This window comes from Excalfactoria chinensis, chromosome 3 (assembly GCF_039878825.1).
Source record: "Excalfactoria chinensis isolate bCotChi1 chromosome 3, bCotChi1.hap2, whole genome shotgun sequence".
Taxonomy (NCBI): Eukaryota; Metazoa; Chordata; class Aves; order Galliformes; family Phasianidae; genus Excalfactoria; species Excalfactoria chinensis.
In genome coordinates, this window is record NC_092827.1 from 12,230,057 (window position 1) to 12,255,929 (window position 25,873).

A 25,873-nucleotide genomic window follows, 5' to 3' on the forward strand; every position below is an offset into this window, starting at 1 on the left:
ACTGATGAAATTAAAGTCAGGGTAAATAAAAAATACAGGTTTGTTCTGTTGGTAAGTTCTTGGGCTTTGTTTGTTTGTTTGTTTTGTTTTCAACAGGGAGCAGCACGGGTAGAGAAAAGACACATTTGGAGGGAGCTCTGCTCCTGAAGTCAACCATAGGGTCACAATGAGGGAAGTGGCTCAGTTTGTGGACACCATATAGCACTCTATTCAGCTGTATGGAGCTCAGCTCCTTCTCGTGCAGCTGAGCCCATGCAACAAATAAGGAGGGAGGAAAAAAAAAAAGGAAAAAAAAGAGGCCAGAAATCAGCTGTTTGAATCACAGATTCCCCTCTAGGGTTTCACTTCAGGGATGAGGAAGCTCCGGAAACAGGGCACTCCTTCAGCATCTCACAAAGCTGACTGCAGCTGCCAGAGGATTCCTCTGCAGCAATACCAAGAAAGCTCTTGCCTTTGATATAAAAAGCACTGTGAATGAGCAATCATTAGTCAGCCACGTTTTTCATATAATTACTGGCAGTGAAAAAGCAAGCATGCAGGTTGCTGTAAAATAAGGTCTAGCTACTTCCACCCAAACAGAACAGAAGCCGTTCACATAAGTTTTAGTGGAGGAGAGGGAAATCCTCAGCGCTTCCCCTTCCCCCCCTTCCCTCTATGACTGATTACAATCTGCTTTTTTCTATGAAGCACATTTATTGTGGGAGTTCGATTTGAAAGAGTTTCAAGTAATTTAAACTTTGGCTGCAGGCATGCAGATCATTTAAAAACTGATCTTTGAGTGTTTCTGAATGTTAATAACATTTCTGCTGCTATAACCAACAGTTAATTTTCAACCTATCAACCAAAATACTCAACACGTGCTAGAATTACCTGGACTGAAATCACGAGGCACAACATTAGGCTGCCTGATAATAATCCCTGGGCAGCTTGGGTTCAATATTCTGCTATTTTGGTGTACAGCAGCTTAGGGTAGGGGGTTGTCCACCCCCAGAAGAAACATCTGCTACCTGTAGCTTTTTCAAACAAAAGACTTGCCAAAAACAGACTGCATCCTTGTTCAAATCACAGGCTTATTCAAATTGCCTTTCCTTAATGGACCAAGACTCATCTGTCTTGTCTCACACGAAGAAAAAACACGAAGTTACTCCAGAGGTACTTCTAAGCAATCTCACCATGCATCTATAAATTATTCTGCAGAGTGAATGAAAGTATTAGAATTTGGCATTAAATAAGAAGCAGTAAATTAGGAGGTGTTATTTCAGATCCATGCTTTCTAGAATTGGAAGGCAAGATACATGCTTTTCTAGAGCTCTGGCAAGTGGATATGCCAGCTTGCTCAATTTCTGTATCTCCCCACCAATGGAGGTGCCCCTCATTACTGAACAGTTCTCACTGCATTTCAGTACCTTCCCTGAATCAGGTAAATGGAGTTGCTAAAAGGCAAGGACAAGCCAGAAGAAGTTTCCCTCATAGCAGACTGCAATTTGTTTTATGAGAAGGCGTACAGTGTTACCTTGTATTTACAAGTGCTAAGCTTTCTCAGCTCACAGGTCTGGCAAGAGCACAAAATAGCAGCACAAAAAATAGCAGCTAACTTGTCCTAACAGAGAAAACTCCTGCAGTGCCTCAAACCTTCGGTAAGAACATGGTTCACAACTGAAATTTAGTTAAATATGCACAATTTTATTTATTGAAGAGATTAGGACAAAAACATTAAACCAAATACATGACAAAGCACCAGAGGCAGTAAAACCCCACCATGCACATCACCAATCTTTCCTCCTATAAGGTATTTATAAAATAAAAAAAGTCCTTCTTGACACAGCACCATCTTCAGAGTGTAAAAACATTACTCCTTTATATTCTTAGTTACCAAAATAGAACCAAGGCAGGTCAGCTGCAGCTAGCTTTGTCTCTTGATAAAGAACTGTGAAACATCCTCTTGAGAGTGGGACCATAACTTTCCTGCAAGGCAGGCAAATAGCATCCATACGTCAAATGCCAAGTAGCTGTACGCACATGCCACATACTATAATTAAGCACAAATTCAAGTAACATTTACATACTACAGAGTCCACATGTACCTACCCAAAAAACATGACCACTTCACAAAACGTATACAGGCAGTAATATCAGAACAACTGAGGTACTGGAAACACAAATATTTATGCCAAGAGATTTCAATATCATACAGCAATATAAAAGCAGTAATAAAAACATTTGCCAGTCTAAATCAAATAAAGCTATCCAGAAACAAAACAAAAACAAAACAAAAAGCTAAATAAAAAGTTATTTAGGGACAGAAATACCTGAACAGAAAAGAAGTGTGTTAACTACAGCATGTAACATGTCATCCCAAGTCAACCCGTAATTGAAGTACTGGCTTAATACATCACTACTGTGACATTTTCTTCAATAAATAGAATAAGTCTTGACAATACAAAAGGTGCATATTACTGTGTATGTTTCAAGAGGAATATCTGTAATATAAATGTTCAGCTTATTAATACCCTCTTATTTCTTATTCTGGACATAAACAAGAGAAAAAAAAAATAATAATCAAACCCAAACAATTCATTTCCCAAGTTGAGAGGAATTCAAAGAAGAAAACAAAAACAAAACCCACAATTCTCTTCTTCAGTAATAAAGAGCCCTCTATTTACATGTGGGCCAGTCAGGTAAAGAAGAGATCGGTTCTCAGATAATGAGACGATTAAGGGCTTTCTGTCCTCTCTAGTCATATACGTGCAGCACGGCAGATATGGAAGCCAGTATCTCATATCTTTTGAAAAAAAAATTACATTTTTTTTCTCTCCTATTATAGCAGTAATGCATCTGGAAGTTCGAGTTATAATAGCTTCCTGCAACAAACCATTTGACACAAAACAGAACAGCTTGTTAAATGACAGTTACTTCCCCTTAAGGGAACAAAGCATTAAAATGTCATTTCCTGACAAGAATATTAAGTAGTTTATTTAGAAGAAATGAGTTGAAAATAGCTATCAAGAGACATGAACTGAAATTTTGTTTGTTTTTAGCACCCACTTTTCATGTCCGTCTTTGTGCACCTAATTGTTTCTTAAATTAATCCCATCAATGATTAGACATCCGATTAAAAAAAAAAATAATAAAATGTTAGCCAATTGTACTTTCCCTGAATAATGGCTGAAGTTAAATATTTAACAGTGCGATGCCAAGATGTGAGCTGAGGCAAAAAGTTTTTATTTGTTGTGAGTTACCACTATTTTTAATGGAACAGAAACAGGAGTGATACAGCTGCACCAGAATTGGCATGTGCAGTCTCCTTGGCTCCAGAAAGGTGAGAAGCTACAATTGCTCCATGCTGCCTTTTCTCCTCCAAATCAATCTAACCTGATAGCAAGCTCCCCCCCACCCCCCAGTCTGTCCCCATGCTACATTTGTTATATTAGCTCCTTGTGGAGGTTCCTTCTAAATCCGAGAGGACCTCCGAGTGTCATTTGCTACCAAGCTAGGCTGATGCAGGATGTGATTTAACACCATCAGGAAGGGCTCCTTCATGTGTCCATCTCCAGGTTGTGTACCTTCTGAACACCAGTCTTTGTGCTCAGTTAAAGAACGGGTCCAAGTCTTCTTCCATGTTGACATCAGGCACCAGCTGATCTGATACTTCCTTAGCACCATATCCTGAATTCGATACATTAAAATCTGTAGAAAACCATGGATGGTCCAGAATTTCCTGTGAAGTCAGCCTTTCCGATGGCTCCCGACGCAGTATGCTACGTATGAGGCATTTTGCCTTGGGGGACAGAGTTTCTGGAATGTTAAATTGCCCACGCCGGATCTTGCTGAAGAGGGAACTAGGCTCAATGTCATGGAAAGGATAGCGTCCAACTAGCATGGTATAAAGCATGACACCTAGACTCCATACGTCCGCTGCTTTGCCAGAGTAGCTGCCATTTGTGTTCAAGATCTCTGGACTCACATAGGCTGGGCATCCATGCTTATCAGAAAGAGAGTCATCATTTCCTCTTAAAATATAAGCATCTTCTAAGCTTTCCAATTTCACTCTAGTCCTGCAGGCAAAATAAACAAAACAAACACAAACAAAACAAAGAAGGTAAGCAAAGATCAGAACATGTATCTTTCTGAGCTGTTACAACTGTACAGGAATGTAATGAAAATACCTTACAAAATTCAACAACCACTGAAGTGCATCAGTTTAGATTCCTATTCACAGTACTTGCTGTTATAGTTAACTCCACCAGAATACAGATATCAGTTAAAAAGACATATGAGGAACATTGCCATACATGGTTACAAGATTTCAATTGCATTTATGTCCAGTAAATGCATTGGTAAGGTCCTATAAACACATAAAAGTAACTGCTGTATTCATGTGTTGATAATGCTTCCATAAACATGATTTTCAAAAGGAGATACAAGTCTCATGATTATTTGTTGACTGCACTCCATTCCTGTTCAGGACTCATGTCCAAATCCAAGTCGAGCCCCAGATACAAAGATCAGGTGAGCTGAGCATCCAGATGAACAGTAAGCTTATCTACTTGGCCAAACTAGAAGAAATGTCTCACACTGGAATGAACAGAGGCTAGCAGTGAGCTTGCAGAAGGATGGCAGGTATGCCTTATTGAGATTGCAAACTCCTTTTTGCCTGCAAAGCACTGTGAATTTCTAATTGTGCTGCAGTAATTACCTCTGCAAAGGAATTTTCTTCCTTTATAAATACCACAGGGATAGAAAAAAAGATGCCAAAGTTGCTTGTCATGGCACGAGATTAATATAACCTTTCTTTCCTTTTAATTCAGACAGCTAGCATCTGTAGCTATATTTAAAGTCTGTCCCTTTTACAGGCAACCAAAAGGATCAGCAATTATTCTTTAGACCATTTGCCAGCAATAGTTGGCTTTAAGAGTAGAGTGAGCACTGCATACAGATACATACAGATGGAAGAGTGACCTAGCAGCAGTGCAGACTTCCAGCAACCCGGGGATCAACTGTGAGTATTCCTGTCCTCACACCTTAACCTCATGGTTCTCTTTGATCACCCCTAGTACAACATCATGACCATAACCTTCCCTGTATCACAGACATTCACAGGCAGAGACTGAACTTCAACCCAGAAAGTAGAACTTGTGTATTATGACAAAAGCACATCATTTCACAGGCGTTAAAAACAGACAAGAAGAGCCCTGTTTCTTAAATGTTTACTGAAGACAGCACTGCTTGGGTTTGAGTAGCAAAAGAGAGCTGAGCCAGCTCTGGCTGGAACTTGGTTTCAGGGCAGCTCACTGCTATCATCTTTGAACCAACAGAAGAGCATTTCATCCCATGGAGTACTCCAAAGGTAATTGTGCCATAATCTCTCACAATGACACTTGGACCTTTTCAACAGCTAGAGATGTTTCCTAGCAGAGGTGAAAGCTCCTTTGGCAACATGCCTTGGATCAGGAAGTCATAAATACAGAATGCAGGATACCTGACTCCAAAGCACAGTGTGTCCAGGCAGATCCTTCCCTCATTAAATAGGCCACTGTTTTCTCCTCCAGTGCAGACGCTGATGGGGTTTGTGCAACACACCTGCTTCCTGATTAAGTACTCACTGCCAGCCTAACAGCACTTCTGGCAATGGACAACAGCTTGTTAGCACACCAACAATACTTCACTGCAGCAATACTTTATACAGAAAGCTGGCTGCAAGGAGAAACTGACTGTAACTATCAAGATCACAACAATTTCCCTCTGTACACAGTTTAAAGGGTCCCAAACAGGGGAGGTGCCTAGAGAAGGGTCGTTCCAGCATGCTCAGCTTCACTGTATTCCCACATCTGTGTGGCACAGGAAGAGCAGCAGGGCAAAATGCCCAGGGAGAAAATACACTCCTAACAGGGCAGAGAACAGAGAGGAAGAAATGAAAGGGAAGACAGAGACACGAGTTGTGGTTCCATTTGCACTGCCCAGCTCAGTTTTTCCACAGAAAAGTATGTGTAGCAATGAAGTAGAGAGGCCAGCTACTCGAACGTGCATTAAGTCACTGAACCGCCAGCCAGGAAAGCATCAGCTCACTGCTGCTCCCAGAAGCAGAGCACACAGAGGGAATGGGGCAGGGTATGCTATTAATAAACAACTTACAGGAGAGAATTCACCCACACACAGTCTTGCCGCTGGAGTGTCAACAGTGCAGGGAAGTGGTGTTTACTCTCCTACCCTGTTTTACATTTCTGATCGTTGCCAAAAAAATTTAAAGCAACAGCTCACCGAGCAGCTGCTATAATGAAGAAAATAATTTTAATTCCTAAATCTCTTCCTTTCTATAACAAATGCCACACAACACTGGAAAAAAACAGACAGCAAGGTCAAAAAAGCTCAGAACCCATCTTCTCCTATAGGAGAAATGTATTGCTAAAAAGCCAGATGCAGCACACAAAAGCCTTATCCCTCCCCTGATTTTCATGCAAGGTGCTGCATTCTGCAGCCAGCAGCCCTCCGCGCATGCTACGGCAGGTTTTGTTTAAGCAAGCAAATGGAACAACAGCTGGCCCTTATCTGCCTGCTCCTCCATAATCTGCAACCAAATGAAGCGAACACTCAACCAGGTTTTTCATCCCGCTCAGCTGACAGGCTTTGAGGAAACAAAAGGTCCCAAACCAAACAAAAATACAATGTTCATCTCTCTTCTGCCCTTCTAACCAGCCCCCAAACCTTCATGCAATAAAACCCTGATGTACAAAGTCAAAAACAAGGAAATGTCTCCTTCATCTGCCTGCACTCCAGCATGGGTATGGGCACTAGATGCCCCCTGAATGCACAAGCATTTCCCTCACAAGCTGCTCTCCTGCATGTCCCTGAGCACCCACCTGCGGGGTACACAGCCCAAGTGTGACATTCCCCTTTACCAACAGAAACAACTGGGATGCTCATACTTCCCTAAGGGCTGAGTTGTTCTGGAGGAGGCAACCACAGCCCATGCACAGAAACAGTCACAAAATATCGCTCCTGAAGGCCCTGGTTGTGTTGTTCTGGGCTGGCTCCCATGACCCACAGCCAGGGTAGACCCAAGGCAGCCTGGCTTCTTAGAAGACAGCAACTCCACACACACCTTAGCCTTGCATATAGCCCACAGTCACTGTGCAGTTGGGTGTCATGCTGCTATGAACTGCAAGTATCACACTGCTTTTTACAGCCATTTCATGCTTTTTTTTTTTTTTTTTTTTTTTTTTTTTTTTTTTAGGCAATTGAAAAGGAGCAGCCTGGCTTAGGAACTGCTATTTCCGACTGTACAGCTTCTCTGAGAGAAACAGATATCCTTGGCTTCCAGCTCTGGCTAGCCTCCCCTTCCTCCAGATTTCAAGCACTGCCTAAAAGAGCTCTGTTTTCTGCAAGTCTGAGATTTTTATTTTTTCCCTCTAGAGGGGTGGAAGGGGGGGGGGGGGGGGAAGGGGGAACAACAGAGGACATAAAAAGAGAGAAATGCGCACAGACACTCTGGATGAGCACTGATTTCTTCCCCTCCACGTCCTCTCCCAGAGGAAGCACTGAAATAAAATATCCAGGAAAAAAGAATAGAAGCCAACTACAACAAACAGACCCTCAAAACTGCAAGGAGTTGCTGAGAACACTGAACCTCTGCAGCAAAGGCTGGAAGCGCAACCAACTGCAGAACAAACAGACAACCCAATTCACTTTGGCCCTTGGCAGGCAGGGGACAGGCTCAAAACCAAACGCTACAATGTGAAATCACCATCAGCTTTGAAGCACTTCCTATTACAAAGAAGAGAAGGGCACAAACAGAAATGAAATCACTCTGCTTCTTTAATGTCACGTTTCTAGAAACAAAACAAAACCACCAGACCTCTCGTTCTTTAAATAATTAACTCACATCAGCCAGCCGAAGGACCCCCACAAGAGAAAAAAAGTTTTCCAAAGCATCAAGCATTTGAGTTTGACCATTTGAAAGGCTGCAACAAAAAAATTAATCCCTGAAGCTGAAACATAAACTACTGCCAAAGCCGGATGAGAATCACTTTGTACACACACTGTAGGGCAACAAAGACTTTTGTCACGGCTTGCGTAATTACAGTACATAATTTCAAGTTTTAATGCAGACCCTGAATAAGCACTTGGAAAAAGCGCATTATGCATCTATCAGATCATTGATAAAACACTGCATTAGTCTAATGCGTTAAAAAAAAAAATAAAAAAATACAACCCTGAATCATGGCTATTTAAAAAGGGGAAGCTATTCTGCCTATGAATGCTTTCCCATTACTGGTGAATGAAACCACAGAAGTGCAATCAGAGGGCAGCAGCAGCACTCAGACGGGAAATGCGCCTTTGTCCCCATAGAAACCGTCAGGGAAACCCATGAAAAACAATACCACTCTGAATTTCTTATCAATATGCCATTCATTACTTGAATGCATTCAGACTTTGCTCTTCAGTAATGTAACAAAACCTAATCAATTAAACGTCTTCCAGAAGATTCTTCAATGCCGCCTCCTGAGTTAGCACCCCTTTCTGGCGGACTGCTTTGTTGCACATCCTACACCTTTTTTTTCCAGGGTGATTCACATTATTCCTCCCCGCAGAGCTCAGGGGTTACTGGCAAACTACTCCCCTGCCTTTTGACACAGAAGCCAGAACTGTAAGAACCCTGCGTTCATGCTTGCTCCGCTCTTATTCTCCAAAAGCAAACACGATTTCCATACCAGCATCAGTGGAATTATTCAGAGGGCTCAAAGCTCATGAGGTGGGGGGAAAGGAGGGGAAGAAAATTAAAAAACAAACATTTAAAGCAGAAATACTGACTCAAAGTCTGAGGGTTTCAGAGGAAAATATCTTTACTACTATTTATTCACTGAAGCAGAGGAATCCATACCTCATATATCAATGAAAGCAGCTGCTTCCAGCCCGTCCCCGAAGCCATCTAATGGGAGATAGCACCGGAACCACAACTGAGCCTCTGTTATCATTTTGGGAACACCAGCTGCAGACTGAGACTACAGTTATAGTCCAGCATCACCTCCAATGTGATGGTTGAAAAATCAGCTGCTCTGGAAGGAGGCATACTGCTTCAGATTGCAGACACACCAGCCACTTGCTATTCAGGTAGAGTCAAAACGAGATATTCCAGGTTTACAGATCCTAAAGAGCAGCTTCATGCCTCCCAAGATCAGAGAACAACCATCAGCTGAATTGAAATTGCCATCCAAATTGCCATTTTACTGATATGGCTGCAGGTAAACATAAAACAGCAACTTCTAAAGAGAAGAGGTACCTCAGCATTCCCCCCTAAATTAGCCTGCCCATAAAAAGAAAACACAAAGGCACTCAAGCAACCCTCTCTCATATTTCAACATTATTCTGACCAAGGCCAGGAAAGCCTTTCCCTAGGTGAAGTCACTCAAGCCATCAACAGGAACCCGTAACTGCCCAAGAGATTAGGGATTGCTCCTGCGTGGCCAATAACTTACAGGTCATTTAATCAAGGTCAGTTGCTAGCACCCCATCACAAAGATGAGCATGAATGCAATTATGCCATCAGGCGGAAAGAAAGAAAAACAAAACAAAACAAAAAAAAGCTTGACACTGGAGACAATTCTCTTTTACTAATTGATTATTTTAACTAAGGGAATCTCTCCTAAATAATGCAGAAGCTTTTATGGAGGCAGTGAGATGAGGATGCCAGCTAATGAAATCCCACGCAAATGATTTGCAGCTTGGTGCAAACACCCATCCTGAACTCGGAACCACCCGATCTCCTCCCAGGGCAGTGAGGTGCTCAGGATCAGAGGGGAAACGTTATGCCATCAATTTAAATCCTGCTCCTTTCACTGCTAAGATCCCTTCCAGCACATAGCAGCACACAGCCTGGGAGTTCACTGCACAGCATCCTACGCAACTCCAGGAAAAAAAAAAATAGAAGACCTGCACAGAGGCTGTCAGACAAACCGTCTCTTGCATAATGAAACAGGCTCAAGGATATGTTTCAAAAGGCAACTGGGACTTCCAGGCAGTAAAGGTTTTACAGGATGAACCTTGTACCTAAGGGAAGATTCCCTCACCGGTACTTCCGTGGAATAAGGAAGCCTCTAAATATTACATATCCCCCCACCCTTTCCTCCAACGAGATCCCATCCGGTCCCACATCCCCTTGCCAACATGTCACATTTAGGGCTTTTAACTTGACTTTAGCTGGTTTCCACTTAAAACAGGCATACAGACCCACCTCTGACAGTGCTCTAGATTGGGCTGGAGGCCACATGGCCTCAGACTTCCAGCATCCAGACAGGACTGTTGGGAACAGCCCAGCCTGTGCACAATGAACTGAGTTTCTTCCACGCCCTCATTGCCTAAGGTAACAACAAGCTCCCCAAAAAGCAGACATGAAGGCAGTGATGTGTGACTGTCTGTGTGGGGTAAGGGCTCTGAAATCTAGCGCAGAGCCTTTCATGGAGGGGCCTGGTTACAGGAGGGCAAGGAGGCCATTACATGATAAGCATCTGGCCCACAGAAAATACTTCACCTGGCTGTTACTTTTTCAGATCACAAGAAAGGTCAGAGGTTTAAAAGGCTCTGTTCTCACCTATGTGCCATGTTCATCTTTTTTTTTTCCCCCCTCTAGGTCTGTCTAAATAATGCATGGTGAAGGTTCATGGGGGTGGGGGGGTGAAAACTTGGGTTTTTTTGCTCATGTAACCACATATTACAAATAAAGCTCCAGATTTTTTTGAGTTTGCAGTGGGAGCCCAACACCTCTAAAATAAAGCAGGGTCATTACTTCACAGCTCAACTTGCAAAACTTCTGCTTAGATGACTGTAACCTGTCTCTAAGCGATATATACCTACTAAAAAGCATATGCTTAAAACTAAATTAAAATTCCTGGTTGATACCTGTTTACAGTCTGCTCTTTTCCTTTGTCACTCCCAACCTTGAAGTAATTTCACAGTGTGATAAGGACAATTAAAAAAAAAAAACAAAACATGAACAGAGTTTTACCATAGCAGCTGCCACTAGCCAGGTGTGTCCCAGCTCAGAGGCCTGCAGACCCAGAAATCGACACAGAATATATTTTGCACCAAGTCTGTGGATGGAGGTTTCAAAGCCTTCAAAATGGCCAGATGTTGAACTCTCAGTGCAAAATCTCTCAAAAAAACATCTTTTTCCAGGAATTGCAAAGAGCAGTCCTCAGAAAGAGCAGTCTCGCGATAGGCACTGTCTGATGGGCACCCAGCCATGCCAACCAAAACAGCCAACATAGAATGCAGAACTGAGTCCAAGTCGACCTTTGGAAAGTCATACAAAAGACCAGAAAGCCAGCATGCAGTTCTCGGAGTGGGGGAAATGTGACAACTCCTTGAAAAAGAGCCTTCCAAAAAGCTGGTGACCATGAGAATGTCATTCAAAACCAAACACAGTGCCAAGCCATTGTAAGAAGTGACACAGGCACTTGCCAACACAAACCACCTCAGCACAAAGTAAGGAAGGTTTGTCAGCAGTTGTGGGAGAGGCTGGGCAGGACATAGAGTTAACCTGCCACCTGAAGTAAATCCAACAGGGCTTCTCTACTCCTCCAGGTCCCCACAGGGCTGCATCTCACATTGCCCTTCAGAAGGGAGATGAAGGGTTACATATCCAGCTACCACCCAAACACCAGAAGACAACACAGTCTGAGGGTAAAACCTGCTGCAAGCTCCATAAGAGCTACATCACATACTCTAACCTCTCACAGTCTCACTGAAGGATGCTGAATGTCTGGACTCAAGGCCCATTTGGAATTTGAGATATATCCTGGGGCCAACCTGCTTCTCCCTGGCTTTTACTTTCATTCATGACCTAAGGCACAACACTTAACCTCTGTGGCTCCATATGCCCTCAGGAGATTTAAGCACTTCACAAGGCTGATGTGATGTTTTACATCTGCAGATTGCCTCCCAGACCCCATCAGGAAAGACATCACATCAGCAATAAACCCATAGCACACTGATCCCATGAAGACTGGGTGAAATTAGGAGCTTTGCAACCAAATCCCAAGAAGGCAACCAGAAGCACAAACTTCTCTGTAAAGCACAGTTGTGTAGCTGCTCCTAGGTCTGAAGTTTGACAGATTTGTAGAGAAGCTTGCCTTCCTACCTATTATTTCAGAAGAGGCAAAATAATAATAGTTTAGAGGGGTTGAAATTTTACCTACAATTCTGTGCTATTAAAGAAGTGGCATTATATGGTTCTGTGGAATCCACTGAGGGTGAGGTGAAGAGCTTAAACACCGAAACACGTCTAAGACTGTCTTTATTTGTAATGTCCTTGGCATTTGAAAACTGGAACTTAAGGAAAGCATTAACTTACCTCTTCTCTATTGAATCATTAAGTAAAATAACAGATTCTTAACACCATGGGGAGAAAGTACTGACTGGATTACAGTTTAACAAATACAGGGAAATAAACTTACTATCAGAAAATGAAATGTCTACTTGGAGAAAGGCGGATACGTACAAGCATTCTGTGTTTTTTGTGGGATCAGGTTTGTACCACTAGGATTGTAGATAACATAACTAGGTCACAAGCATCATCCACTTAAAGCTGAGAAACTCGATGTGGGGGGGGGAAGAGGGGGAAAGAGAAAAAACAATTCCAAGATCATCAAATAAATACGTTTTGCCAATTTATAAAGTGTGTTAGCATAAGAACAGGCTGGATACCCCTGGTACAGAGCAGAATGTGTCAAATGATATTATTTGTATTGAATCCCACCTGCCTATCATTTGCTTCTCATATTTACTCAAAGTATATGGGAAAATTACAGTATCTAAATACCAAAATTATTTTAATTTTCCTCTCAACAACTATGACGAATGTTCGAGGTCTTTAAGCTTCAAATGTTACAACAGCTAATATTTTAATATAATTAAAGCTTAAAAAATAAATAGCACTAAAGAAATGAATAATTCCCTGACAGCAGAAACATTCTTGTATTGCAAAAACCACTGGAACAAGCAGCAGATAAATGCTTGATTTAATTCTGAGATCTTTGAGGTGGCTCTCTCAAAGCATCTGCTGTACATCACACTGATGAACTGCTTTATTAGCAATACTGTGAATACCGCTATTTTTAGCGTAACCTAAAAAGCCCTGCCCATTCTGCAACATCATTATGGGATGCCAGGAGGGCAGAGCTGCTCTGCCCAAGGACCTACTATTACACGTGGAAATAGGAAATATATAAAGGGATGCTTCATCCTTGCTCATCTCCAATGTATTGGATTCAAATTTTATTTAGAAGTTTAAGGACCTGATTTTTAAATAGTCAAGAATCTAATAGGTAATTTTAAAAGTCTGGTGAGACCCAGCATGGCAAATTAAGTGTTTTCCATGTTTTCAGGACTCTGACAGTCAATGCCCTCATTTAATAGATGTGCTGCTGCTTGCTAACCCAGTCTTACAAAACATTTCCAGCCATGCGGTAATGTCTTAGATGCTCTGCTTCATCAAGATCAGCTGCAGGTTTAACAAGTTTAACTCTGAAATTTCAATACTTTGCTTATTTCACCTACAGACAAAAACATAGACACATTCCTCCTCCCCCCCCCAAAAAAAAACAATACCTCCCAACATTCCTTTATACGAAACAAACAAAAACAAAACACAAAAGACCTAAGATGCTTGCCAATAGCACACATAATTTTCATGGAATGCAATCTTCAAAATTTCTGCAGTTCAAGATTCAAGTTCTAAGATGAAACACACCTTGAAACAGATGAATTGTTTGGCTTCCACAGCGTGGAATTTCACATCTAAGTGCTGCCATATTTATATGCACACAATAGCAAGATGCAACACATCATCACAGTCTAGCTTTGATTTAACACGTCAAGAGAATGCTGCTACTAAGATCAGGACCCCTACAAAACATGTAGCACCACCAGCCTCCAACTTTTCTTTCTTCTACCTTATTTCCTTGTTCGTTACTGTTATGAAAAGGGCACTGTAATTTGCAACATCCAAATAACATGCATTCTTAGTAGTGACATCAGCAGGAGCAAAGAGCACTCCTAACTCTACTAAATCAAGATCTTGAATCCTTAAAAATTTCAGCTGTAGTTTACATAATGGGAATGAAGTGAGAAGAGATTCAACGTTATATTCAACTGTCTGCAAAACTCACAGGCTCCAATTTCATACCCAACTACCAGGGCAGCATTAGAATCAATGGAAGGAGCATGTACTATGAAATCCTTTAATTGATTTTCTTTTTAAAACAAATGGAACTGCCTTCATGTATCCTTCACACTCCTACTGGTTCCTGAAGTCAATCTGGCAACTCTCTCTAAAAACTGGAAGAAATAGTCAGGAAAAGAACAGTTGAAAAAGAGCTCCAATAAGGGACAGGTGATACACAGCAGTGGAGTTCACAGATATTTCTTAAAATATCATTTTCTCTTCTTTTCTTTCTCCCTTCATTACCACAAGCATCAAAGAAAAGCAGATTCTGCAGAACCCATCTCACATCACAGGCAGCAGTTTCTGAATGCAAGGCAGCTCAGAATGACAGAATCATTATGGTTGGAAAAGCCCTCTCAAGAACAGCTAGCCCAACCATCAACATGAGAGCAATGCCAGCAGGCTCCTAAACCACCAGCTCGGATGGGTGCAAGCAATGCACCAACACTGCTGTGAACCCAAAAGGATTGGGAAGATCTTTCAGCCTAAATATAGCAGCTGGCTGAAAGTGATAACTGATTACAGTCTGACAATCAGAGAACACGAAAAAGCCAGTCACTGAGTGGTTCTATTTCCATCTCCCACTATTTCATCTCACTGTTTATTTAGTGGAGAAATGATTGCAATACCTCTCTACATCCAAATCAACAGCACATCCAGAAGAAAACCACACTTTGGTTATCTTAAAAATAACCAGCAAGTCATATCTGACCTTTGAAATGAATTACTGCACAATTAGAAGACACTGCTCAAAAAGTGAGCAACTGTGTGATTTCGCAGACTAGTTATGCGAAAAGCATTCATGAACGCAAACACTGCTATTATAGTACGCACCGCTCTTCTTGGGTGGCTGCAGGACTTGGCCTCGTGCCGTGGGTTGCGTTCAGTTCCTAGTAAGCAGCAGGGTAGGAGTTCAAAAGTATTCAGCAAAGGCCTGCACCCGCCCCCACTACACTGCTCTGAGCTCACGCTGCCTTAACTCACAGTGAAAAGTAAGCTCCAGTCCTGTCCCTCAGAGGAAACCAGACAAGTTACTGCATATCCCCAGGAAAAATCCATTTTAATGTAAGGACATTATCAGCTACAACATAAATCCCCACCTACTCCACACAAGTTTCTTTGTTATCTACATCAAAGGTGCTATAATGGTGTTTAATTATTAAACTCAGAACAAAAGTCATGAAAGTGAAGCCTACATCTACTTGCTTTGCATTTCTCTCTGAATGGACACAAAGCCAGCTGCACTTTAAGCTTCCTTATTAGAATATAAGGGAATGGTAATCATACACACTGGGTCTGCAGCAAGAAAACAGGGAGTAGGTGAGTTGCCTGAACTGAACTAAGAAGCAATCTTCTACTTACTCCTTTTAATCACTTTACAAGCAGAAGTACATTTTAGAAAATTCACCTTTTCATAAAATTTAAGTACAGAATATTTAAACAAGATACACATTGTCATTTTTTACTGTAGGGTCAGGAACTTCTTTTTAATGACCAAACTGTCTATGAGCTTTCTGTCATTCTCAGACCGCGGACTTCCCGAGGCTGCAGAAAACCCTGCTTTTTCTTGCAACTCCACAAACAGCCTCAAACAGAATTGATATGCATTGGTTATTCTCAGTGACTCTCTCCAGAACATCTACTTTTCCCTTCAACAGCTTGAGCAAGCTTTCAGACAACCCATGGGGCTGAGCCAGAACGGAAAGAGTATCTCCCCATCCTCCACCAGGACATGAAGAAGTACAAAGAGAGGCTCCATCCCCATTCAGTTTTTCCTTCTGATGGCCTTCTTCCCATTTAATCCCTCTGTGAAAGCCAGACTTTACTGTGGCAGAGATCATTACCCTGATGGTTTGTGTGGAATTTGCAAGAAAATACATGATGTAACATAATTAAGAAAAACTAGTAGGCAACAGGAAAGAGACGTGAAGTCTCCGAAGGTTCAACTGTACAGCTAAGGCTCAGCATCAGAAACATCACTTCAACAGCATACCTGGAGCATTCAGCTCCACTTCATTCCCTGTCTTCCATCTCCTCCCCTAAATCACTAACCAGACAATTAATGAGAAAAGAAAGCACGTAGGGAAGAGATGCTAATAAAACCAAAAAAAGGGTAGTTCCCAAACTACCACAATAGCTGGTACTAAAAGCAGGCACCCACACAGCAGCAAGGCAGCTTTACTCTTATTCCAGACAATACCCTTCGCAGCATCCTCCACACCCTTCCAGGGAAACAAGCAGCTGTCCTCAGAGTGGTCCTCCAAAGAATGCCAGTCCTTCCCTCCAACCTATATCTGCACTAGCCACTTGCTGTTCTTCCTCTTCATGCCTGCTCACTGGAGTGAGCCATTTCAGACTCCATCTCTTTTTAACATAGCAGATCTTTCAGTCCTTTCCTCTTTGAACACCAGTTGTATTTACATTATGGGAGCTCCTACACCAGTCACCTCCACAGAGACTTCCTGCAGGAGTCATCCTTTGCTCAGCAATGAGGGTGCTCCTCAAAAAGGAGCTGGAGAGGCCATGCACAGATGCAAACAGCACTGTACTTACTTTACTCCAAAGCCTAAGTCAGAAGGTCACACTGTACATCCATCCCATGATCAGGTTGCAGAGGAAAGTAAGGAAAGTGAAACCCTTCATGCACCACAAATGAAATGTAGGGTGACAAAGGAGAGCACAGCATCCCATAACACTGAACCTGACCTCAGACACCCCCACCTGTAACATAAGGGATGCTCTTACCTTTCTTCGTCCTTGAAAATAAACTTTCGCAGCTTCAGATCTCGCAGTACCAGTCCACCATCATGGCAGTGTGCAACGGCGGAAGCTATTTGATAGAAGAGTTTGGCTGCCTCCTCTTCTTTAAGCTTCTTGCAGGTGCGAACAAATGAATGCATGTCCCCATAGCTCCTTTCAAAGAACACATACGCTTTTGTCTCCCCGAGAATTATTTCTGTAATTTGGTTGATATTTTTATGTGCAGGCAGACAAAAACATGGTGCTAATAACTCCTGGTAGCAGCCAATATCAAACACCTGCAGGAACAATGACAGTAAAGCCAGGGTTAGCACTGCAAAGGACAGTGAATGACAGCATATCTAATTCTGTTAGCAGAGCACCTCTGAGCATAGTTTATACTGTACTGATGCAAACAGGATGTCACAAGCTCACGGCATAGGGGACGAGACAAAACAGACTGTGCAGCCCCTCACAACACATATATGGAGTCTCTATGGGAAAGGCAGAACTCCAAAATTTGTAGCAAGAACAGATTCATTAGCTACTAGCTGATCAAGTTAACAATGTAATCTGAATTAAGCTTTAAAGATCAGTGACACACAGCTCTCAGACTGAAGCTTGCTTATTTTGCATCCAAACAAACCCACAGAAAAATCAGACCAGTAGTTCTGCCTTGATAGAAGCCATCCAAATAAACCCACTCCGATCCACATGCCTCCCTCTTGACTTTATTAACCCATTAAATCTTGGCAGATTTTCAGGTTTAAATATCATCCTTCACCATTCATATTTACTTCCTGCATTTCTCTCCCCTCCCGCAAACAGCAAAGTCACTTTCATTTTCAAAGTCTCAGTTTTACAATGGCTGTTTATGAGATCAGAAGGACAACCGGGGAAGCAGCCCCAGTGTTGGAGTGCAGACAAACACCCTTCAAAAGGGAAAAGGCAGAACCACCCCGAGGTCTCTGTGCTTCAGTGGAGTGCTTCATTAAAAGCAGTGTCCCTTTAATAGTGAGTATGTTATCACTGATCTTGTGAATGAGCTGTAGGAATTAAAAAGGCTGCTGGGAAACCCAAACATAAAAAGTTACTATAATCTCGTGATGACGAATGAATCAGTATGTGAGTCGATTGAGAAATGCCCACATTACACGAAGAAGAAAGACTTCATTGAGAATAACAGCAGTCAGTGTGCTGGAGGAGAATATAAGCCAAGTATTGATGGGAGGGATTTTTGTTTTTAATTATACCTGCTCCGGATGTGCTACAAAGTAAGGGATTAGTGTTTCCACCAGCATGAAAATGCTATTAATATGTAACTCGCTCTCCCGTGTTTAGTTACTTGGGTAAAAAGAATTTAAGGTAGTCACGTCCCATTTTAATTGAACACAAAAATGAAGAGCCTGGTAAAGCTACCAAACACAGCGGTTTAAATCCTATTTTTGTATTCTATCTGGCATTTCGATTGCAGTAGCAGGTATCTGCATACTCTCCCAGAAGCAAACCTCCTTGCTTTCTTTGAACCTTTACAAAGCTTTCAGGACCGGGCGTTAGAGAGACAGTTCAATCTGAATTTCCCTAAGGCTTCACAACCTGTGCCACGTATTGTTTCAGAGCACAATCCTAACCAACCCCTTCCCCAGAAGAGAACCGAAAACCCACACAATGGAATTGAACCCTCCTTGCCGCACACCTGTGAGGCTGAGTTCCAGCATAGCGGACACAACCTTAAGGGCTGCCAGCCAGATCCCACACGTTTTGCAGGGGGCAGATCAGCAGGGAGGCATTCTGGCGACAAGGCAAGCCAAGGAAGCAGAACTGGGGAGGGGTGTTGCTGAAATCACCCGAGTGTAAATCATTCCAGAGGAGAACTCATTGACATTTATATCTCTGAACTCTTAGTGAATGGCCATGCTACAAAGAGGTTGCTGTAAAATGAAATTTAAATGGGAATATTCAGAGCTCAAATCCCTTGTGAAAAAAAGTGCAGAGCTCTGTCCTAACCAGACTGTCCTAATAGAAATTTGCCACATTTTGGGATTGTCAGGTTAGGTTAAGCAGGTATGGATCTGCATCAACTCTGTGTTTGAAAAGGGGGAGATGGGAAGCACCATCACATTGCTACAGGGAAGAATACCTTTTATAAAAGGCTTCTTTGTATCCCAGCTTTTAAAATCCCTGGCCTCAGTTCAGCAAATGTCCAATAAGCTGCAGTTTGATTTAGTTCTCACTGGGAATTGGAAGTGAGAAGTTACCATTGTTTGGATGCCACAGATCCTCGAAGCAAATAACGGCATCTGTACAGTCAGTGGGTGCAGCCAAATGAATCTTGAGAATCATCAGTATGTGTCTGTTATCCAACCCAATGTTTGTGCAAGCAATCTCCAAGAGCACCTTCAATAAGATACCAGATAGCAGGTCTCTTCGCCGGAAGGCTGCTTGACAAATAGCAGTCATGTTACCGCAGGCATTTTAAAGAAGGCTTTAAATTAAGATGAGTTCAGGACTGACAACTGCATATTCACAAACCGGCAATTCGAGCCAGGATTGTATTTTTGGAGCCCTGTTAGAAGTAGTGCCTTGCACATATGGAAAAAACGATACTATTGAAATGCCGGGATCAGCTTAAAAACATACAGCTTAAAGGGAGGAAAGAAATCAAGTCCAGCCTTTGTGAGCTGCAGCCACGCCACTCCTGCTGTTACCAAAACACCACCTTAATCCCGCAAACCAAACAGGAAACAAAGGAGAGCAGAGTCCCCGCTTCACCACTTGCCACGCGAGTTCACCTACGATTTCACACAGAGCAGCAGCTTTGTGGGATCTGTTTATTTCATGAAAAGATGCCAATGTCCTAGAGTGCAGCACTGTGCTGCTGCACCGAGCTGGCTTTCATTCTAGAAATTCTCCTGCTCTGTTTCAGTTTAGTAACAAAGCATTCACTTCAGCATGCAATATTAGCCCTTTGCAAAGTCACGGGCCCTTTTTACCCCTGAATAACCACACAAAGTCCGAAGCTGCCTTAACATCGGGTTGTATAACTCAATCAATGAGCACATTTAAATCACCCTCTGAACTCCGGGCTCTACAAACAGAGAAACAGGAGCAATTATTTTCACTTCCCTGCCATGAGCCAGTCCTGAACTTATGAATTGAGCACAGAAGTATGAAACCATCAGTAACACGAGCATTAATCCCTGGAATGTGAACGAGTTACAATACGTCTCCTTTTCAGTTTTTGCACTAGTTTGACACCCAAAACTGCCAAAGGGCACAATTCTCTATTTCAGGAACAATGCAAATACTGCAGTGCCCGCTGCAAGGTTGCAACGTGCTCCATAGTTACAAGAACTACTACTGCGGGGCACGAGTCTGGCTCACTACAGACAATGAGATCTGCAATTTAGGAACAAAGGAAAATATGCCTCTCAGCCCAAAAGGAGGATAACATCCCTCGACAGATGCAGACACGTGGGGGTCTTCCTCCAACAGCTCACCTCTGAGGGCAGAGCAATCAGGGAGGAGGTATGGAGAGCAGACGGGCTACAAAGAGCGGGCCAGCTATTTTGTCTGCTCCTCCGAAAGCCGTAGGTGTGCAGGTTTTATTCTTGCTCAGTTGTGCAATGGGGGGAGGGTGATGTTTGCAAACAAGCTCCATGGTGAAGGAGCTTGGGCTGATTCATTCGATGTGGTGTTTTTTTTTTTTTTCCTCTTTAAAAATCACTTTTGAGACAAAGCTGATTGCGACCTTCCCGCTTCCGCATCCTCTTCCATCCCAGAACAAGGGATGGGGAGAAAAACCGAAGCAGCCAGCAGGTCCCAACACCTCCAAACAAGCTGGCGATTCCCCGTTCCATTTTGAGAAGTGAGAGTGGGGAACATGAGGTTTTCTCCTGCCCTGAACTCTCGCTAAGACCTACTTAAAGGACTGCTCTTTCCAGAACAATGTCCCCAGGGTGAGAGGCAGAGCTGGCTGCGGGCCACCGCTAGAACGTGGCCATTGTCTGGAGAGAGGGAAAAGTTCCAGGATGCACCCTGAATGCTGCTCCTGCGCCTTTCATTTTTAAAAGTGTTTTAATAATTGAAGCCCACGGCTGCACTCGGCCCTGCTGCAAGACACGGGAAACTGACACGAGACACGAGGATAACAAGGAGAAGCATTACCTTGCAAACCAGCTCCTCGCCACTGTGTAGATGTACGGCTCGGAAAACGTGGTCTCCCTCGAGAGGCTCCAACAATAAGTATTTCCCGATGCAAGAAACGCAATGCGACAAGTTCGGGGTCTCCGGCGGGCTCGGCGAGCCTAGATTCGGACTAAAACTCTGGCTTGGCTCGATGGACCGTATGGACGAAAGCTCCTCAAAATCCTGGGTTTTATTCCGCGGTCTCCCATATCGTGCTATCGTGATAGGGGTTGACCTTTGTATGTTCATGAGTATGGAGAAGCCCAGCCGAGACGCTGCACCGGAGCCCTGGCGTGGAGAGCGGTCCCTCGCCCGTCCAGCTGCGGCCGCCTTTGTGTGCGCCGGGGGGGCGGGAGCGGGAGAGCGGCGGCGGCGGGCGACCAGCCTCAGCGCCGCGTCCTGGCACGGGGAGAGAGCGCTCAGCCCGCCGCCCTTTGTTCCGCCGGCGGCCGGGCGCGGAGCGGAGCGGGGCGGGGGGCGGTGCGGCACGGAGCGGGGCGCGGAGCGGCGCGGCCGGGGCTCGGCGCTTCCGCGGGGCGAAAACAAAAGGTTAAGTCGGGCGCTGCGCGCGCGGGGACAGTCCTTTCTCTCTCTTCTACAGCGAAGCTGATCCGCGCTGCCGAAGCCGGGCTGTAGATGGCGTGGCAGCTCCGCCGCTGGCGCCCGCGGCGTTCCGAAAATGCCCCGCGAAATAACGAAGGAGCATTTAACCGGGAGCGGGCAGCGGCCGCCGGGCCGACAAAAGAGAGCGCGGCGCAGCGGGGGACTCCGAGAGGCCGCCTCGAAGCGCAGCTCCGCGTGGGGAACGGGGGCTTGGGAGTCGCTGCGACCGCCTCACCGGTAGAACAAAAAGTATCAAGGGAGGATGAACGCTTTTCACCGCACAGCGGGATTTGGGCTTGGGGGCACAAAGGAAAAAGAGGAGAAAAAATAATAATAACGCTGCGAGAAGGGGGCTCAATTCTCAGTGCAGATACGATAAGCTGTGCAAACGCTTAAAATAATAATAATGATGATTTAAAAAAGAAAAAAAAAAAAAAAAGGAAAAAAAAAAGAGAGAAAAAAAGAAAAACAACCAAAAGGAGAGCGCAGTTTTTGTTTGGGATTCCCCCCCGCGCCCGAGGGTTGCACAAGAGGGAAGGAAAGGATGGCCGCGCCTTTCCCCTTCAACAGGGCATCGTCTCCCCCCGCCTCATCAAAGCTACTTACGTGGCGGGGACGCTGGCTGCTCCGAGCCTCGCTGCCGGCCGCCGCACGCCCGCACGGTGCCCAGCGCGCAGGCTGACTGCCCCGCCGCCGCCGCACGCCCCGGCCCGGCCCGGCCCGGCCCGGCCCCGCCGCCCACCGCGCCACGCCCCGCCCCGGTTGCCCGCCCCGCCCCGCCCCTCCCCATCCTGGCCGCCTCCCCCCGCCGCCAGCGGCGCTCGGGGTAAACAAGGTGAAAGCGGGTTGGGGTTGTTCGGCAGTCGGATTCTGCTTCTCGGGGGGTTGCCCTTGCGGTTGGGGGTGAGATGTGAGCTAATTAATTATAATTAATAATAACTTCCAAACTCGAGAAGGAATCCTAAAGGAAGAGTGCGGCCGTTGTATGCGGATGCCGGGTGCGTTGCATGTGCCTGAGCCGCAGCGGGCGTGTTTGGTTTCTCTTTTTTTTGTCAATGAAGAAATCGCTTCTTTTTTTTTCCTCCGGGCAGCGTGGGGCTGCTCGTCCTTAGAGCAGCTGTAGCTGCAACCGGGTGGAAGGGGTGCTCCCTTTAAAAGAACGACAGAAAAGAAAAAAGGAAGGGAGGGAGGAAGGGAGAAAAGGACTGAGGGAGGAAGGGAGGATTGGAAGGTGGTGGTGGAGTCACCATCCTTGGAGGCGTCCAATAAATATGGAGATGTGGCACTGAGGGGCATGGTTTAGTGGGCATTGACAGTTGGACTAAATAATTTTAGTGGTCTTTTCTAACCTTAATGGCTCTGTGCTTTAGATGATCACTCAGAGGGTGGTGAAGCACTGGAACAGAATGCCCAAGGAGGCTGTGGATGTCCCATCCCTGGATGCAGTCAAGGCCAAGCTGGATGTGGCTCTCAGCAGCCTGGTCTGGTGACTGGCAACCCTGCATATAGCAGGGGAGTTGAAACTAGGTGATATTTGAGGTTCTTTTCAACCCAGGCCATTCTATGTTTCTATTATTCTATGATTTTGTGATGCTGGTGAATCAAAAGAGCCGGCTAATTATGAAAAGGCTTTGATGACAAAGTTACCCAGAGGATAACTTTGGGACAAAGAGAAATGCCTCCAAGCAGGGCTGTGGAGAGGCTGGAGGGATTCCCCCAAAGTGGACATGTCTTGGTAGGGAATGCACAAACAAGGATGCGATGAGTGTAGTTCTCATGGCATCACTCTCAGTTCGTCACTCTTCTTCCATGTAAGAGGCTCTCCATGCCATACTAGGTAGTTATAAGAGGAACGCCACTGAGAAAGGATTGTTGTAGTCCTGAATCAACCTTGGAATGGGGCAGACGAACCTCAGATATCAGAGACTACTGAGATTTGTTCTTGGTGAATGTCCCTTAGGCAGTGATGAAGGACACAGAAGCAGTGATGTGCAGCAGTCTCTAGGATGACCTGCAGACCCAGTGCTTGCTATCTGCCTCAAAAGATGAAGAGGTGTTTGCCCACATTCTTCAGTCCTTCCCTTCACCTCTGAATACCCTATAACTCTCCAATACCATTTTTAGAAATGGGATGAGCAGTGCCGGATACTGAATCATTACAAATAAGGACAAGCCATAAAGTTATGCAATTTGTTCTTCCAGTCTCACATCCTGTGATCCAAATCAAACATTCTTTTCTTAGTAGATGGCTTTTTACACAATTTCTCCCTTCCCCCCCCCCCCCCCCCCCCCCGCAGTACTCCTTCTGACTATGACAAAACATGAGAGACCTAAGCTCTTGCACCAACCTCTGTTCTCTCAGCTAGTGTTTTCTGTTTCACTTGCTTAGTTTCCCATCACTAACTAGAGCCACAAGCCCTGACAGATCTGGAGAGGATTCTCAGAGCCTCCAAGCCTAGCAGGAGAAATGAGTGAAAGGAGATGGGTGAAAAAAAAAAAATAAAAATCTAGATTACTCTAAAACTCCTGTTGGAAACTCATGATTTTTAATGGAATCTGAAGCAGTGATTCATAGTGGAAGGGGATGCATTTGCTGTAAATGTAACTATTCAGTTTTGGAAGGAAGAAGTTACACCTTTCAGTTTCTGAATTTACTCCTGCCCTTTCATGCCTCTCAGACACATGTCTATCCATAAGGTCAATTTGGCTATTCCAGTATAATTTAAAAATTATACTTTAATTTCTTTGATATTTTTCCCCAAACCTAAAACTTGATAAACATTACTTCTATTCTCAGATATGTCAGTGGAAATATTAGCATTTTAATCTGATGTTAAAGGAACAAACCCTGAATGAACAGTATATGCCTTATTGAGACATTAGGTGAGTATAATCCTGTGTCTGTTTCTATTGATGCAATAATTCATATCAATTAGCTGACACTGTAGAGCAAAATCAGCATATAAAGTTTGAGATATGAAAAGGAATCAAGTTCTTTAACATGTGAGATATGAAAAGGAATCAAGTCCTAAAAGTCAGATCAAAGTCTGTAGACCAGCTCAGCAATAAAGCTTTGTCTGTCTGTTGCCTGCCTTGCATAACTTTGGTGCTTATGTAGAAGGCATTAACAAGAAGTGAAGAGATGCTTGTCTTGAAAACAAATTGGCCAGAATGTCTGGATTAAAAGAGTGCCATGGGCTGATCCAATGTCTTATTCCCAGTGCTTGAAAATTCCTGTTTGAAATTGTTAGTAGTGACAAGCATTGTTTCATTATATTTTCTCATTCAATTATATGAGAGACTCTTTTTTCTGAACATGACATGTTATACATAGCTTCTGAATCACTGATACTGAAGAGCTAACCAGTTGAATGGCATGTGACAAAATGATCGTGATATCATCGTGATCTTTCTGAAGATACTGATATTTGTCAGAATGCTCCTTGCCATCAAATGAGCAGGGGAAGATTCCTTTTGAGATTGTTTACAAGATGATTTTTCACCTCTGGACTTCATTGTGCTGACCTACCTTGTCTGGAAGCTGTCACCTAGAGAGAGAATCCCATTAGAAGTTTCTTTATCTTTTAAATGCATTCTGCAGTTATCTTTTTCTTTGGTGATCGTGTCCATTATTGAAGTGCTGAGTTTGTTCTCTGGAATGGCTCTTCCTGAAGGAAATGCAGTTTGGTATCAGGGGACAGAACCTTATTTTTTCCTTTTCCTACATTTCTGGAGTCAAAGGGGTGTCTATGAAGGAGGCCTTCCATTTTTGTATTATAGAAGGTGTGAATCAAGCTCTCCTCTTTTCTGTACCAGAGGCTTATCTTCAGGTAAACAGAAAAAATAGATGTTGAAATCAGAGTTTACTATGTCAGAAACCAAGAGAAAATGTTAAGTGAAAAGATACTGAATTGTGTTATAAACATTAACCTTGTGGAAGGGAAAGAGAAGTATGTTTTTTGTAACTCTGACTTTCAGTATGTTTTATCTTTAAGCATCTGCTTTTGCGTATATGGACGTTGTGTGGACAGGAGCCAACCCTTCCCCCCAAGCTGACAGCAGTCTCTCTTCCATTGATGTCAATGAACTTAGATCAGAGCACAAGTCTTGTGAGTGATCAAAGAC

General features: G+C 43.8%; 1 protein-coding gene across 1 annotated transcript; it reads right to left on the minus strand.

Moving 5' to 3' along the window:
• Positions 1–1,662: 1,662 nt before the first annotated feature.
• TRIB2 (tribbles pseudokinase 2) lies at positions 1,663–22,445 on the minus strand. Its single transcript, XM_072333409.1, has 4 exons — positions 22,355–22,445; positions 21,125–21,544; positions 16,964–17,256; positions 1,663–4,055 (listed from the first exon to the last, which is right to left on the minus strand). Exons 2-4 carry the CDS (start codon positions 21,392–21,394, stop codon positions 3,587–3,589), a joined length of 1,032 nt encoding a protein of 343 aa, XP_072189510.1. The 5' UTR covers positions 21,395–21,544; positions 22,355–22,445; the 3' UTR covers positions 1,663–3,586.
• Between the last annotated feature and the right edge of the window lie 3,428 nt (positions 22,446–25,873).

Bases quoted from the DNA above. Each gene is read 5' to 3' on its own strand.
- TRIB2 (XM_072333409.1), bottom strand. From the start codon at position 21,394: ATGAACATACAAAGGTCAACCCCTATCACGATAGCACGATATGGGAGA. The intron at 17,257-21,124 runs GTAATGCTTCTC...TTGTTCCTGCAG, and splicing joins GCGAGGAGCTGGTTTGCAAG to GTGTTTGATATTGGCTGCTA. The intron at 4,056-16,963 runs GTAAGAGCATCC...TTTTGCCTGCAG, and splicing joins ATTTTCAAGGACGAAGAAAG to GACTAGAGTGAAATTGGAAA.